This window comes from Salvelinus alpinus, chromosome 10 (assembly GCF_045679555.1).
Source record: "Salvelinus alpinus chromosome 10, SLU_Salpinus.1, whole genome shotgun sequence".
NCBI classification, from domain to species: Eukaryota; Metazoa; Chordata; class Actinopteri; order Salmoniformes; family Salmonidae; genus Salvelinus; species Salvelinus alpinus.
Window position 1 is genome coordinate 36,249,093 of NC_092095.1, and position 16,214 is coordinate 36,265,306.

The 16,214-nt window shown below is 41.7% G+C and overlaps 1 protein-coding gene across 4 annotated transcripts in view; it reads right to left on the reverse strand.

Moving 5' to 3' along the window:
• Positions 1–16,214, reverse strand: part of ptprn2 (protein tyrosine phosphatase receptor type N2) — a 247,133-nt gene that overhangs the window by 12,099 nt on the left and 218,820 nt on the right. For 3 of the 4 annotated variants that reach the window (XM_071329112.1, XM_071329113.1, XM_071329111.1), the window contains 6 exons: positions 14,874–15,021; positions 14,583–14,656; positions 10,372–10,449; positions 5,751–5,870; positions 3,866–4,032; positions 1,079–1,132 (listed from right to left, as the gene is read on the reverse strand). In XM_071329112.1, coding sequence (XP_071185213.1) covers positions 1,079–1,132; positions 3,866–4,032; positions 5,751–5,870; positions 10,372–10,449; positions 14,583–14,656; positions 14,874–15,021 — 641 coding nt within the window. The remainder of the gene's footprint in view (positions 1–1,078; positions 1,133–3,865; positions 4,033–5,750; positions 5,871–10,371; positions 10,450–14,582; positions 14,657–14,873; positions 15,022–16,214) is intronic. The other variant, XR_011666471.1, reaches the window with a different exon arrangement.

The following is a 16,214-nucleotide window of genomic DNA, read 5'->3' on the forward strand; positions in this document are numbered from 1 at the left end:
GTCAAAATTGCCTATATATTGTAACAATTCATGAAAAAAAAAATGCTTTTTGGTCTTAATTTAAGGTTAGGGTTAGGCATAAGGTTAGCAGTATTGTTAAGGTTAGGGTTTAGGTCAGGGTTAGGTTTAAAATCAAATTGTATAACTTTGTGGCCTTGCCAGCTAGTGACTACGCTGCAGAGCTGTCTCCTGTACATGAGTCATCCCAATAAATGGCAACCTGCATTTGAAGATGTCCTAAGTATTTAGGAAAATTCACTTTCACTGTATGTGTAATAAAATTGTCAAAAGTTCAGTATTTGGTCCCATATTCCTAGCATGCAATGACTACATCAAGCTTGTGACTCTACAAATGTCATCATAAATGAATTGTGAATAATGATGAGTGAGAAAGTTACAGAGGCACAAAGACCATACCCCCAAGACAAGATAACCTCTCACCATTCCCAATAACAGGGGAGGTTACCATTTTCTTTGGGGGGGGGTATGATATTTATGCCTCTGTAACTTTCACACTCATCATTATTCACAATGCGTTCATGATTATCCGTAATCATGGTAGCATCCACATCAATGTAGGTGTTTAAAAACCTATTCAATTCTTATTTACAATAAAAGTAACAAATACATGATTTATTAGGCACAACCAAAACAAACCGCAATCGCACCCAACAATTTCGAAGAGTCACAAGCTTGATGTAGTCATTGCCTGCTACTAAAATTGGACCAAATACAAAAATTGTCACTACTTTAATTTACATATAAATGAATTAAATACATATGACACCTTCAAATATGGGGGGGGCGAGATACATGAAGTGCTTTCATTTCTGAACGGTAAAACAGAGATGTATGAAAATACCCTCAAATAAAAGGTGACATTCTGTACTGTAGCCTCATATGAAACATTTGATCTCAAATCCAAAATGCTGAAACATAGAGTCAAATTAAAAGTTTTCACTTCCCTGTCCAAATAAATACGTAGTGGAACGTATATTCTCAGTCTGTCATGTAATGCAATTGACACCCATTCAGCCAGTGCATCGTTACAAGGTTATAATTATTGTAATATACTTGCCTGCAGTGGACAATTATTGGACAAGACCGACCCCGGTAGCACTTGTTAACCTTTCTGTAATGAAACAGAAGAAAGTCTGCTATTAATGTCACACTTCAAAACAAGCACATGTTTTGGAGCACATCTGCAAAATTTGACTAGATAAAAGTCATATAGTATATTGTACATCACCAAATCAAACATGTGGATGACTCACAAAAAAGGGTTACATGCTGCTTACTGTATTTCAACAATCAGGAAAAATTCAGTTTGTACTTTTAGAGGCAATAAAAAATGATAAAACAAAAATTCTGTAATTCAGTCATGTTTGAACATTTCGAGTCCCCTTGCCAATCAAAATAATACGAGGGCAAAAGTATTCCATGTTGAACAATACGAATGAATGAAGGGTAATTTAAAACACCATATTGTGACATGTATTTACTGCCGTGATGGATGCGGTGGTAAGATGTCGTGATCCGCAACGCATTAACCTTGCACAATTATAAATGTTACACACCACAGACACACAGTGGGAGCCAACTAGCCGTCTACACCCAGCTGTTGCCATGGAAACTACTGGCTACATCGGTCCTGTTTTATTTATTTTTATTAGGATTATTTTTTTACACTAAATGCTCAGAGGTCATTTAGACAAGAGGCTGTTTTTTTCAAACTTCAAAGACGTTTAAAAATAAATAAAAATGTCTAAACCTACACAGGAATATTATAATTTTATATACAGTAATTTATTAAATACTAGCATTGTACGTGATATACAGTAGCATATAATTGTTGTGACCTAGCATGCATATAACATTTATAAAAAAACATATTCCATTTACTACATATTTTAAAATGAACATTTAAATGAATAACACTTTTTGAATAATGAGAAGGAGCATTTGTTTGTGAAAGAAAGACGTCATCAAAGTAAGATGAAAATAAAATGCATTTTACAGGTAATTTATCAAACAAACCAGGCATTTTGAGTAGTTTGAGAGTGAACAGAGAGGGAGTTATTATGCAAACCAAAGGGGTGGAAAAGTGAAAGTGAGAGGAGCGGAGGGAGAGAGAGAGAGAAAGCGTGTGCACAGGCCTGGCTGAAGAGACACGGTTTCCAATGATCACTTTTGTGACTATGCAACTGGGCTCATATTACTAGCTGCAACATCACAAAAATGACACTGGCAACCGCTAATTTCTTAGTTGGCCAAAACCACTACATGAGCGGTGCATTGTGGGGATATGAGGGTCAAAGGTGGGATCTGAACTCTGGTCGCCTGCTCCGGGAAACCAACCTCTTAATCATTAGACCAAGAGGAGATTTCCTCATGGGCTGAAGGTGACACTGATTTTGAAGTCGCAGGTAAGGCTACCTTATCATGAGAGCGCTAATCCTACTCACCTCCTCTACATGAGCTCGCTACCGTAGTGAGAGAGCTGGATGCCAAATGACCTCTAGTGTGACAGCAATTACCCTTTTAGCATGGTGAGCTCTCTCTAACCTGCAGAGCTTCTCCAATTAGATGGACTTACATACCAGCAAGAGAGCAAGCCCCGCCACAGCTGAGTTCTTTATTCGTTATAAAACATGAAGCAGACTTCAGTATTTTGACTCAGCCAGTTGGGTAGCGTGAATAACCCAACAAGTTGGGTGTTAGGATTACCCAAAACATTGGTTCATTTAACCATCAATTGGGTATTTTTTACTCTCATGCTGGGTTGACCTAGCAGCTGGGTCTTTTTTTAACGTGATCCTAAGGGTTATTTTGAGGAGGCATGTCGTATTAGGGTGTGGCTTTCAGCTAGATCTTATTGGCCACCCATGAGAGTAAATGTCTCAATAACCTAGTACCCAGCATCAATAACCCAGTAGTTTTTAAAGAAAACCACCCAACTAAGTGACCCAATGTCTGCAACCTAGCAGTTGGGTCAACCAAACAACCCAGCATTTTTTTTGAGTGTAGGTACGAGCTTTCAGCACCAGTAGAGGTCAGAGAGGTTTCAGATGATAGGATAAAGAACTAGTGCCTTTCTTGGACATCATTTTTTTGCACTTCAGTTTTTAAATACAGCACAAATATGAGAAGAAGAAAAAAAATCACAGAAGTACAAAGCAATTCTTAACTTGTTTTTTTTCTGGTCTAAATTGTGAAGAAGGAGGATAGAATTCCATCCATCCACACATCTGAAGGCACATATTCTTATTTGGAGTGGGATTTCCCATTCCTTTCAGAGTGTTTCCCTGGGGGCCTATTGCGGCTCTTCTGCCAGCATACGTCAGATGAAGAACAAGGGAGCAGAGGTTAGACAGTCATTGGCTTTCCCTTCCATTTGCCCAGGTTTTTTTAGCTTGACATTTACCATTTAATTGGCTGTTTGAATTTAAAAAATGTTCAGGCCGTGCCATGAAGACGGTTAATTTGCTGCCTTGCATGAGCAGAGGAGAGAAAACAGCCCTACGATTAAAGAAGCAGTGCAGAAACATAAGTCTTACAGGAACAACCATATAAACCCATTCTCTACAGGAGTTAAAGAGAAAAGATCTGCGGAGAGAACAGGTAGACAAGTGAAAGCAGGGCAACGACAAAAGGAACGTTATCATATCACAAGCTAACACCTAAGGTTACAAAATCCCGGTTACTTTCCCCAAATTCCCACAAATCCCGGTTGGAAGATTCCCAGAATTAGGAGGGAATAAGCAAGATATCTGGAAATCTCCATGCGGGGGGGTTCTGGAAAACCTGGGAAAGTTACAAGAGACAAAAGGAGCAGCCGTTGGTCAGACGGGGACAGGTGGCCTACCTACGGAAGTCCAGCATGATCCTGGCTGAGTCAGGGATGCTGCGGTCCACCCAGGAAAGGAAGTGGAACTGCGTGACGGTGCGCGTCTCGTTGGTCTGCAGGTTCTTCAGGTAGAAACTCCTGACCAGGAAGTCCTCACACCAGATGTGTTCTGATACCAGGTTCACCTGCATAGACAAGGGAAGGGAGTGAGAACAATAGAAATCGAATCAACAGAACAGGCTTAAAACCTCTGGCCATGGCAATTTGACAAGTAAACATTTACATTACATTTAAGTCATTTAGCAGACGCTCTTATCCAGAGCGACTTACAAATTGGTGCATTCACCTTATGATATCCAGTGGAACAACCACTTTACAATAGTGCATCTAACTCTTTTAAGGGGGGGGGGGGGTTAGAAGGATTACTTTATCCTATCCTAGGTATTCCTTAAAGAGGTGGGGTTTCAGGTGTCTCCGGAAGGTGGTGATTGACTCCGCTGACCTGGCGTCGTGAGGGAGTTTGTTCCACCATTGGGGTGCCAGAGCAGCGAACAGTTTTGACTGGGCTGAGCGGGAACTGTACTTCCTCAGAGGTAGGGAGGCGAGCAGGCCAGAGGTGGATGAACGCAGTGCCCTTGTTTGGGTGTAGGGCCTGATCAGAGCCTGAAGGTACGGAGGTGCCGTTCCCCTCAAGTAAACTCATGGGTACACCCATTAGGGCACTATTGACTTGAATAGAGATGTCCCTTCTAGTGATTCTATTTCTGGGGTGAGAACTACAGTATTACCAGGTACAGGTAACTGCCAAAATAAAGGAAACACCAACATAAAGTGTTGGGCTACCACGAGCCAGAACAGCTTCAATGCACCGTGGCAAAGATTCTACAAGTGTCTGGAACTCTGTTGGAGTGACGCGACACCATTCTTCCATAATTTGATTGTGGTGGAAAACGCTGTCTCAGGCGCCGCTCCAGAATGTCCCATAAGTGTTCAATTGGGTTGAGATCTGGTGACTGAGACTACCATGACATATGGTTTACATTGTTTTCATACTCATCAAACCATTCAGTGACCACTCATGCACCATCATGTGCATGTTGATTTTGTCTATCCCCACCAGACGCGATCACGACACCAACTATATTCATTTGGGGACAGGTCAGAACACACATGAAACATTCATGGACATTCAGCTAGATAGGTGTTGCTAGCAGTTTGTCATGGGAGATGAACATTGAGTTGTTATTTAACCTGATCATGAATATGGTCCCTTTTTTAGCTGGTTCTTTGTAGAATTCTGCAACAATCGTGTGTTTCTCTACTCCGACGATTAAACCACAGATAAAAATGAAGCCTAGTTAGTTTTTAGTTAGTTATCTTTGATTAATATCTCCTCATTCGTCTTTCAAGCAACCATGTGGGATTGTATCCAATAAGGAGGGGACTTGCAGCTCGTGGCGTGTCTCAAACAGAACCAAGTTCTAGTTTAGCGCTTGGCTACGCAGACGCTCGCTCACGCGTGCAAACAGTGTGGGGGAAATGATGAAGTAACATATATGTGTACATTTGTTTTGCACGCTCAGTGCACGCAACTTGGCCAATAAGGTTTGCATGTAAGCATGATGGGATGTTAACTGCTTAATAACTCAGGAACCACACCTGTGTGGAAGCACCTGCTTTCAATATACTTTGTATCCCTCATTTACTCAAGTTTTTCTATTATTTTGGCAGTTACCTGCATATCAATTACTGTACAATAACTCTCACTGAGTGACACCCCTGGACCAAATCAACTCCAAACAGATATGTGGAAGGACAATACCACACCATTTCATAAAAAATGAAGATGAATAATATATTAAACAAATAAAGAACACATCCTAAACAAGGATCATTGTTTTACCTCATAAACATGGTAGACATTGAAGCTCTCGTCCGGCCAGTACTGTTGACACTGTTTGACTCCATTTTCCGACAGGGGCGTTAGCATGACGATGACCACACAGCCATTCTCCCACACCATCTGAAGACACAAGGGAACATAGGAGGGCTCAAATCTAGTCATATTAACAATGGCAGGGCACTCATGAAGGATGAGTCAATACAGTAGGAGTTAATACAGTCGGAGTGAGTTAATACAGTAGTAGTCAATACAGCTGGCGCTAATGCAGTAGGAGTTAATACAGTAGGAGTTAATACAGTAAAAGTGAATACAGTAGGTGGTAATACACTATGAGTCAATACAGTATGAGTTAATACAGTAGGAGTCAATAAACTATGAGTCAATAGAGTAGGAGTTAATAGAGTAGGAGTCAATACAGTTGGCGGTAATACACTATGAGTCAATACAGTATGAGTTAATACAGTAGGATTTTAATACAGTATGAGTCAATACGCTATGAGTTAATACAGTAGGAGTTAATACAGTATGAGTCAATACGCTATGAGTTAATACAGTAGGAGGTAATACACTATGAGTCAATACAGTATGAGTTAATACAGTAGGAGGTAATACACTATGAGTTAATACAGTAGGATTGTAATACAGTATGAGTCAATACGCTATGAGTTAATACAGTAGGAGTTAATACAGTATGAGTCAATACGCTATGAGTTAATACAGTAGGAGGTAATACACTATGAGTCAATACAGTATGAGTTAATACCGTATGAGTCAATACACTATGAGTCAATACAGTATGAGTTAATACCGTATGAGTCAATACACTATGAGTTAATACAGTAGGAGGTAATACACTATGAGTCAATACAGTATGAGTTAATACCGTATGAGTCAATACACTATGAGTCAATACAGTATGAGTTAATACCGTATGAGTCAATACACTATGAGTTAATACAGTAGGAGGTAATACACTATGAGTCAATACAGTATGAGTTAATACCGTATGAGTCAATACACTATGAGTCAATACAGTAGGAGTTAATACACTATGAGTCAATACAGTATGAGTTAATACCGTATGAGTCAATACACTATGAGTTAATACAGTAGGATTTTAATACAGTATGAGTCAATACGCTATGAGTTAATACAGTAGGAGTTAATACAGTAGGAGGTAATACAGTAGAGGTTACTACACTATGAGTTAATACAGTAGGGGTTAATACAGTAGGAATTAATACAGCACCACAGAAAGGTCCCACAGAACATTGACAGCACAAGAAAAAATGTATAATGATGCATTGTGATTGCTTGATGTTTCTATATCTCCATTGAAACTAAATCAATGTTAGTCATTCAGCAGGAGAGATACGTTATTATACGACGTACAGGATTGTGTGAGGGAACGTTATTGGTCTGCCCCGCCACCGACGTGTGATCAGTTGAGCTGTACTACTGTACTGTAGATCACAGGAAGTCACAGAGCGCCCCCGTGTGACCCTCACTCTCTCTGCCAACTGAGCTAGCTCAAATGATTCTCTCAATTTCATCTTATCACAATCTTATGTCTCCTTGGAAGGTAGAAAGGCCCAGTGCGGCCATTAGGAAGAAACAGTGGTTTTATGAGAGCAATAAAAAGTACAATGGTCCTGCCTATAAACTAATGACAAAAAAAGGTGCTATCTAGAACCTAAAAGGTTTCTTCGATTGTCCCCATAGGAGAACCCTTTGAAGAACCCTTTTGGTTCGAGGTAGAACCCTTTTGGTTCAATGTAGAACCCTTTCCACAGAAGGTTCTACACGGAACCAAAAAGGATTCTACTTGGAACCAAAAAGGGTCCTCCTATGTTGACAGCCGAAGAACCCTTTTGGAACCTTTTTTTCTAAGAGTGTAGAATAAACAAATTAATTGAATTAATACTTTTTATTTAATTAACTTCTAAAGTAATTTCGTGATTAGACATCCCCACTCCATTATTGAGCACACAAGCAGAGAATAAAAAGAGAACCAAGTCAAAATCTCTGTTTGGGAGCTCTTTGAACCCTCACTGTGACTGGCTTAGTCCCTGAACTCTAAGGAGAGAACAGAGGGGGAGAGAGAGAGTAGAGGGGGAGAGAGAGGGGAGGGGGAGCGAGAGACAAGCGGGAGGATAAGAGAGGGAGAAAGAGAGAGAGAGAATAGCAGGGGGGAGAGAGGGGAGGGGGAGCGAGAGACAAGCGGGAGGATAAGAGAGGGAGAAAGAGAGAGAGAGAATAGCAGGGGGGAGAGAGGGGAGGGGGAGCGAGAGACAAGAGGGAGGATAAGAAAGGGAGAAAGAGAGAGAGAGAATAGCAGGGGGGAGAGAGGGGAGGGGGAGCGAGAGACAAGAGGGAGGATAAGAAAGGGAGAAAGAGAGAGAGAGAATAGCAGGGGGGAGAGAGGGGAGGGGGAGCGAGAGACAAGAGGGAGGATAAGAAAGGGAGAAAGAGAGAGAGAGAGAATATCAGGGGGGAGAGAGAGAGAGCGGAGAGGGTGAGGCCATGGTTGAGCAGAGGTAAGGGAAAGGAGGGAAGGTGGAGGGCTGGGGGTACGAGGGTACGTAGTGAGGGAAAGGAGGGAGGGAGGGAGGAAGGGGAGGATTAGAGAGAGCTGCAGGAGCCCAGTGCGGATTAGACAGACCAAAGCTAAAGACTCCTCGTCTCCTGCACCTCTGTTAGTTTATTTGGAAATAGTTTTTAAGTACATTCAAGGCCAATGTAACAATATTGAAAGTTGAAAGACTCATTACTTATTGCAATCTTTTAAAGTCCATCTCTCTGGGTATACTGTAGTTTTGATTTTCAATTATTTGCAAGTTACGATAAGCTAGTTTTAGTGTAAACTAAGCCAAATATTCAGCTGTAAATTGTTTGAATTAGATTTGGATAATGGATATGTTGTTTATTCACTTGATGAAATAAAGAACAAACAAACAAGAAAACAGTAAGCAACTTTTTCACGAGGTGCTTAAAAATGTGACATTAAAGAGTAACAACAGCACATGAACAAAAGCCCATTCAAAATGGTGTATTCAATCAAGGTGCACTTTTCAAACAAAGGGAAGCGTAATGGCTTGATAAAAGCATAATTGCTGTGTTACAAACCAACCATCTAACCTGACACCACTCACACACACAAATGCACGCATTCACACACACACGCACACACACACACACACACACACACACACACACACACACACACACACACACACACACACACACACACACACACACACACACACACACACACACACACACACACACACACACACACACAACACACAACACACACACACACACACAATTTGCGTCAGAAAAACACCATTAACAAGCATCTCTTTTAAAATGACATCTGCCTTCTCAATAATGAAAACCTTTCCTTCTGTGTGGCATTACATGAATACAGGCTACATAATGACATGCACGGACCTACTGTCAGCGTACCTTCAGCTCAACATGGGGGAGTAAAGGAGCCAGCTGGTCTAATGGCTGCGTATCCAATGGCACCCTATTACTTATATAGTGTGCTACTTTTGACCAGTGCTCTATAAAGGGAATAGGGTGCCATTTGGTACGAAGCCTGTGCGTGTCTCTGGTCCATGCTTACATATTACAGACACAGCAGTACCACAGCTGATGCATTAACTCGACTGTATGGCAGCAATGGCTCTCATAATGACTGGGGTGATTTCACATTAATGCATAATAACACCATTTGGCAACCCGGCATAAATCCGAGGCAGCAAAGCGTTGCCGGGTTGTCAGAATAGCAACAAACCAAAAAAAAAATACACATGAAATGATCCTGCAGTAAATGTACATTTCCTAGTTTCATTAACCCCTGTAAGTCTAAGCCCTTAGATCGCAATATCTACTGAGCTAACATATGGAATTGGGTTCAAATGGATCATTTAGCCATTTGATTTTGAATTTTGAGACCCCCTTTTTAAAAAGGAAACACTGAATTTGGTCTTTACTGCTATAGCCCATAGAAACGCATTGAATAACACATTCATAAATGGCAAAACAGACCGTCCAAAAATAGATCATAAGGAACAAGGTTTTGAAGTGTCTGTCCTATATCTGAGAGACATAAGAAAACTCAACAACAAAAACCAAGAGCCTGGTACTGGGTTACCTTCAAACGACACCCCTGGAGCGTGTGTGTGTCGTAGAGCAGAACAACCGACACCTTTGTGTTCGTGAAGCTCCCCCTTTCGATATTGGTGACATGTTAGCTCGTAGCTCCAATGGTTAGGCCCGGAGAGTCCGTTTGGTGAGAAGACCTCTTCAAAATGAGGACGCCCGCCGACAGAGTTCAGACGACTGCCCTAAAGCTTGTGGATGTCGTAGAGCCAAACGACCAACATTGTCGTTTCCACGACAGTCTCATGGTGGTGGTGACTTGTGAGTTTGTAGCTCATACCGTTTGGGATTTACAGACGATTTCGTGACAATTGTCTTGTCAGGATCATCTCTATTGTTATGCAATAGACGCAAACTTCATATCACCACAAGAAACAGCAAGTCTCGAGCATAAACACACAGGGAGCTATTCAGTATTCAAACTGACATCACCGATCATTTTATGGGTTACCTGCCAGAAGTCAGCCACGGTGGAGGGTAGAGGGCCTTGTGAAGAGATGTACATGGGGTTCCTCGGGTCATGGTCCATCTGGGAAAAGACGGGAAGAAGAACAAGAGTTGTGTGTGAAAACTGGGTGACCTCTACAGTGGAAAGGGACAAGAACATACTGCCTGGTTGCGTACCAAATGGCACCATTTGAAACACAACCCTGTCTCTACGGTTAGAGCTAGCTTATCAAGACAGTGAAACAGCAGTCCATGCATTCTCTCTGAGGAGCTACGGGTTGTACTCCCTCCCACCTAGTCTCCTCTACGGCCGCCCGGGTCTCCGTTTTTGTTTTCACATTTATTTCTTCACTCCGTTCATTTCTCTCACTCTCGCCCCCCTCTGTTACCTTTCCCCCCTCTCTATCCTCCAGGCATGGCTATTCTTTAATGCCTCTGATTAGAGGAAGACCATGTTCAAAGGAAATTACATTGCCTCTCCAACATATTATTGATGCTAGTCAGAGAATGTCACAGAGGCCTATAGAAGAGGCGCTCGGGGTGTCTCTCTCTCTCTGTGTGTGTGTGTGTGTGTGCGCGTGTGCGTGTATGGGTGTGGAGTGTTGGCATGCAGAACCTGGAGATACAGAGGGTGGAGGAAAAGATAGAAGGAGTTCTGCAATTGCCCCTGAAGCTCTGTTTTATATTAAAGATCCAACATAATGGGCTTGATACCAGCTCTACATTCAGCTCCACCGAAAAAGACCCTGGCCTTTACCGTCTGTCTATTCATATTAGTCTGGGAAAGCCAATGAACAAAGGGGAGACTACTAACGTTTACAAAATATCTGATATTTACAAGACAAATTGCACATGAGCATTAGTCATGGCTATTGTTAAAAGGAGAAGAAGAATAGAGAAGATATGAGTAAACCCTTTGGAATTTGGGCTATTTTGTAACACACAGACAAAGCCATTGTTTCATTACAGAATATAGTTTTTTTTTTATATTCGGCTGATTAGAGTCTGGTTATTTCGGTGAGACCATCAGTCAAGCACACTTCAAGCACCATGAATGTGTAATGATGGGGTGCAACAGAATTTGTATTCTCCAAATAAACACTTTGGTTTCCATTTAAGGTGGGCAGCCTGCGCTAACCAGAGCTAACCAGCTGAATCAGTGCACTTCAGTTCATTGGGCATTTGTACTTTATGGGCTCCGTTTTGCAATGTTCCAAAAAACATGGTTGTTCTGTATTTTTTGAGGTAAACATGGTATTACGGTATATTTTTCCACAGTCCGAGTTCTGTTTTGTATGAAATGAATCATAGCCCTTGTATGTTCCCATGCCTTCATACTGCAAAGGTTCATACAATACAACAGTTGCATTCAATAGTCTTGCATTGAGATAAGTATATATCTTAATATAGAGAAGAAGAAAGGGATAAACCTTTGTGTTACACAGAAATCAGTCCTGAATCTCCACTGGATGACACTCCAATGACTGACATCCACACCCATTACTATGGAAATGGATGCAATTGTGTAGCACTTACAGGGAGCCATTTAGGGCTGGAGCAATAACAGAGAGGAGACAGAGGCTGAGTCCATAAAGGCACCCTATTCCCTGTATAGTACACTACTTTTGACCAGGGCCCATATGGCTCTAGTCAAAAGTAGCACACTATATAAGGATAGGGTGCTATTTGGGATGCTCCCAGATAATAATACCAGGATCTGCTGTAAGAGACACAGTAGATTGTCTTAATGGACGTCTTATCTTCTTTTATGAACTTCTTTCTTTATGAGATTTCATAGTAGTTATATTAGCACCGACTAGGGGAGATGATTATATAGGTTTAACTAAATTCTAATCACTTTGACTACAGATGTGAAGCATAAGATATGGAAACGTATACCTGCTATACTCAACCATAATATGAAGCTAGCTAGCATGGTCCATTAAAATGCACCTGGCTTTACAAATACATTTTGTGAGATCACCTGGAATTCCTGTTGCCGAGCCGTGTTATTTGAAACGGCATTTCTGGAGAAGAACTAAAGAAATGAATGCCCTTTCCATTCTACGCGCTAACGCCTCAGTTAGATAGCGGTGCTTTGTTAGCATCACACTCTCCTGCCTAGTTGAAATTCCACAGATAGCTTTTTTTATTTTTTTATATCCTGACAGAAATGAAAGACTTGATGCTAAAAGCTACAGGCTCCAGCTCCCTGTTGGGCAATCTCAAGGACACAGACATACAGTAGCTATGCGCTGCCTGACATCACTGTATGAATACTAAAGGCGGCACATGAAAAGATGGCCTCCGTATTTCAGCTTCTCTCCTGCTCTTCTCTCTCTGTTGGTGGGAAAGCTAGATAGACCTTGGGAAAACAGCATCTTTACCAAATAAAAGCTGTTTGGTTTGAGGTTTGAGGTAAAAAAATTAAAAAAACGAACAGAATATTCTAATCTTATTAAATATTTAAACAATTATTCCCTTGTAGTGCACTACTTTTGACCAGGGCCCATAGGGCTCTGGTTAAAAGTAGTGCTATTTAGGGAATAGAGTGCAATTTAGAACGCAGAACACTGCGTGCTGGATTCCTTTCAGCTAAACCTCACACCAATGACATTGTACATTGTGGGTGCCCAATCGTCTGTTGACCTGAGCTGAAGAGGTTTGGAGGAGCATCGGGGCATAATGGGTGTCTAAGGTAATTTTTTGTGCCACCCCTCCATGACTGTGGGGGTAGAGAGGATGCCCCCCTTTACCACCCCATTACCACTCGAACCCGGCATTCCAAGAAAGAGATGACAAATGATTTACTTGTGGGCCATTTCCCTTGGGCTAATGAGGAGGAAGAGGGTGTGTTGACAGATGTAATTATGGTAGTTTCGCAGGGCTCAGCCAGGGGTCCTGTTGTGGCGTAATTACCATGCTTTCATCCGTACAGCGCTGGATCACTGATTACTGTGTCTACTCCGCTCTGCTCTGCACCAAGCACAGCATAACCCACTTTGACTACTAATAGCAACACGGAGGAGTGGAGAAACGACTCCAAAGGACAACTCCACTTGTCATTTAATTGTTTCCCACTTTGAAAGGAAACGCAAATACAGGGAAGAGATCATTTGGTTTGACGTTCTAATATTGGAGAGATGGAAATGGATCATTACAGATCTTGAAAGGACAATCTTGTGGAAGTTGTTCTTATCAAACAGAGATAGAAATAGGGAGGAGAGCGATGAGATTCAGCCCAACGACAACACGGATATGTAGAAGTCGATTTTATAGTATGGCTTCAGAAGCAGTAATACGTATAGATTGTTATAATGAAAGGATGATATCACTATATCTTAACACATTACGAATACATTAAAATGCATGAAATACAATAAATACACGCGGTCAACAGTGCTTGACTTGGTCTGAAATAGGTGCCAGTAATCATTTTTGGGTGCAGGTAGACAGCAAATTCTCCAGTATAAAAAAATCTATAAAAAAACACTGAGAGTGTCAAATCAACACTGAAAGCGTTGAGTCTGTGGACCCATATAGACACCGTAACAGTGTTAAATGAACACACTGCTTATTGTAAAGCCTTATTCAAATCTTTCCCAGAATGCCACCCATGACAGCTCCGGTGAGCTCCTGCCCAAGTCAAGCACTGGTGTTCAAACTTCCAGATGTCCTGTTAGGTGGTATACAGTAATAGGCTTTTAGTCCATCTCTCCAAAGAGTTTTCCCTGCTGTATTTGAAAGGCATAGTGTCCTATTCTTTTTCAACGGAATCCATCTCTAGCAGCCTCAGGGGAAATCAGAACTGGCATTTACTATGAAATGTTTTTTTCGTTTTTTAAAATACAGGAATATAACCCTGAACTTTTCTGATATTTGAGCTTTGTTCTGGGGACACATTATTGAGTCTAAATAATAATACACCCATTGTTCTGGAAAGAGTACATTAAAACAGAGCTGTTATCTCAAGAGAGCAGCCATTTCAAAACAGGGAAGGTGACAAACTATTATTTCACAAGACACGGCAAATTCATTGAGGTGCAAAGTGTGGCGGGAACAAAGGCAACAGGATCAATAGGCACATTTATGACAAATCACAAAAACAAATTGACTTTCAAATCAGATCTCAACTGGTCTTTGTGTAGAGCTGCAACAATAAAGCTTAAAAGAAACATAAAGCGAAAGGAGTATGGGATGTGGACTGGTACTCACAATTGGGCTAGCATTGATGTAATCGGAGTTGCCATGGTTATTCTCGGCCTTCAAGGTTATTCTGGAATGATCATCTGTAGTAGAAATACATAACTCACCACACATTTTTTTTGCTTTTCCACGATTGAAACATTGAACTATTGATAAATGATAAGGAATAGAAAATCATTTCTTGGTCAGTTCACATGGTCATGAATAACACAGGAATAACCTAGTAATCGACTACTGAGAGATGTGGTCATACTGCGGTCAATCGTGACCACACGGTCAGAGAGGTGTAAAACTACTCACAGACGACCACGGCGTCGGTGAGGTTCCTCTTGGTGTTGTGTTTGTCCTGGCCCACGTTACAGGCGCCGGGCTCAGCCAGGTAGCCACACATCGCCTCCCACTCCTTCTCCAGACGGTTCTTGTTCTTCAAGTGGTCCTCCATGTACGACTGAGCAGACAAAGGGGAGAGAAGCGGATGCCATTTAAAAACAACCCACATAACTAAATAATCTAACAAAAGGTAATGAACTGGAATTGGAAAGGTAATTACATACAGAAACATTTAGAGGGGAGGGATGGAGTAGGGTGCCCCCAGAATATAGAATATTTTGTGATTGTCATTCACTGTCTAGAATAGATCAAATCAAAGACAAAACAACTAATGCCTATGTTGTAGACCCACTCTATTTCAGTGGATCTCAAAAGCCTTCCTACCTACACACTGGAGCAGAATACTAAACCCATGTCATCAGACAGACCAACAGACAGGCTCTAGACAGCTCTAGAGACATGATCAGGTACAGTATCATGGTAAATCGTCCTAAGCTTCTCCATGGTGTAAACATTAAGGGGAGGGGGGAGGGGTAAATGCATGAGGTGTTGGGACAGTAGGGACCGCCGAAAACCACTCCTCGCAATTAAGACCCCTGAAAGGCCTGTCTGCATTGGAAATACTTGGAAATACTTGGCGCTTCAATCACCGTCTTTCAAACCGCTTGCACAGCCCCTGATAAGATTGTCTGCGTTTAAGCCGTCGATCGGAGAAGACAAAATTGAATTAGCTAGGGAGACAAAGGAGAAAAGAAGAAAACCAGAACACGCAGCTCCTCTCATAGACCAGGAAAGGTCTTATTGAGCTCGGAGGCTGCGGAGAAGACTCTTTTTCAGAGGAGTAGTGTTCGCCTGACGCTTGTATCAATGCTCCCTGCTCCCCACAGGGTTAAACGGTTTAGACCGTCATTGTGTTAGGCCTGCATTGTGTAAGCAATACCCAGATGTGCTCGGCTTTTATCACACATTAAAGACGGTGGAGGTGCGTTGGCTTGCGGAGGTGATGCACGGTGGTTATCTACAGCTCAGTTAAGGCTGTCAAACAACTCTCAACATGGACACAGCAGACACGCAGATATATACAGGGACATACTTTGAGATAGTACAGCACATTATGGGAAATTAGCCCCTCTAATATCCCCTCTTCCGCCATTGACTATAGGGAGAAAATATGAATGTCAAGTGATATTACATTTACATTTTACATTTAAGTCATTTAGCAGACGCTCTTATCCAGAGCGACTTACAAATTGGTGCATTCACCTTATGATATCCAGTGGAACAACCACTTTACAATAGTGCATCTAACTC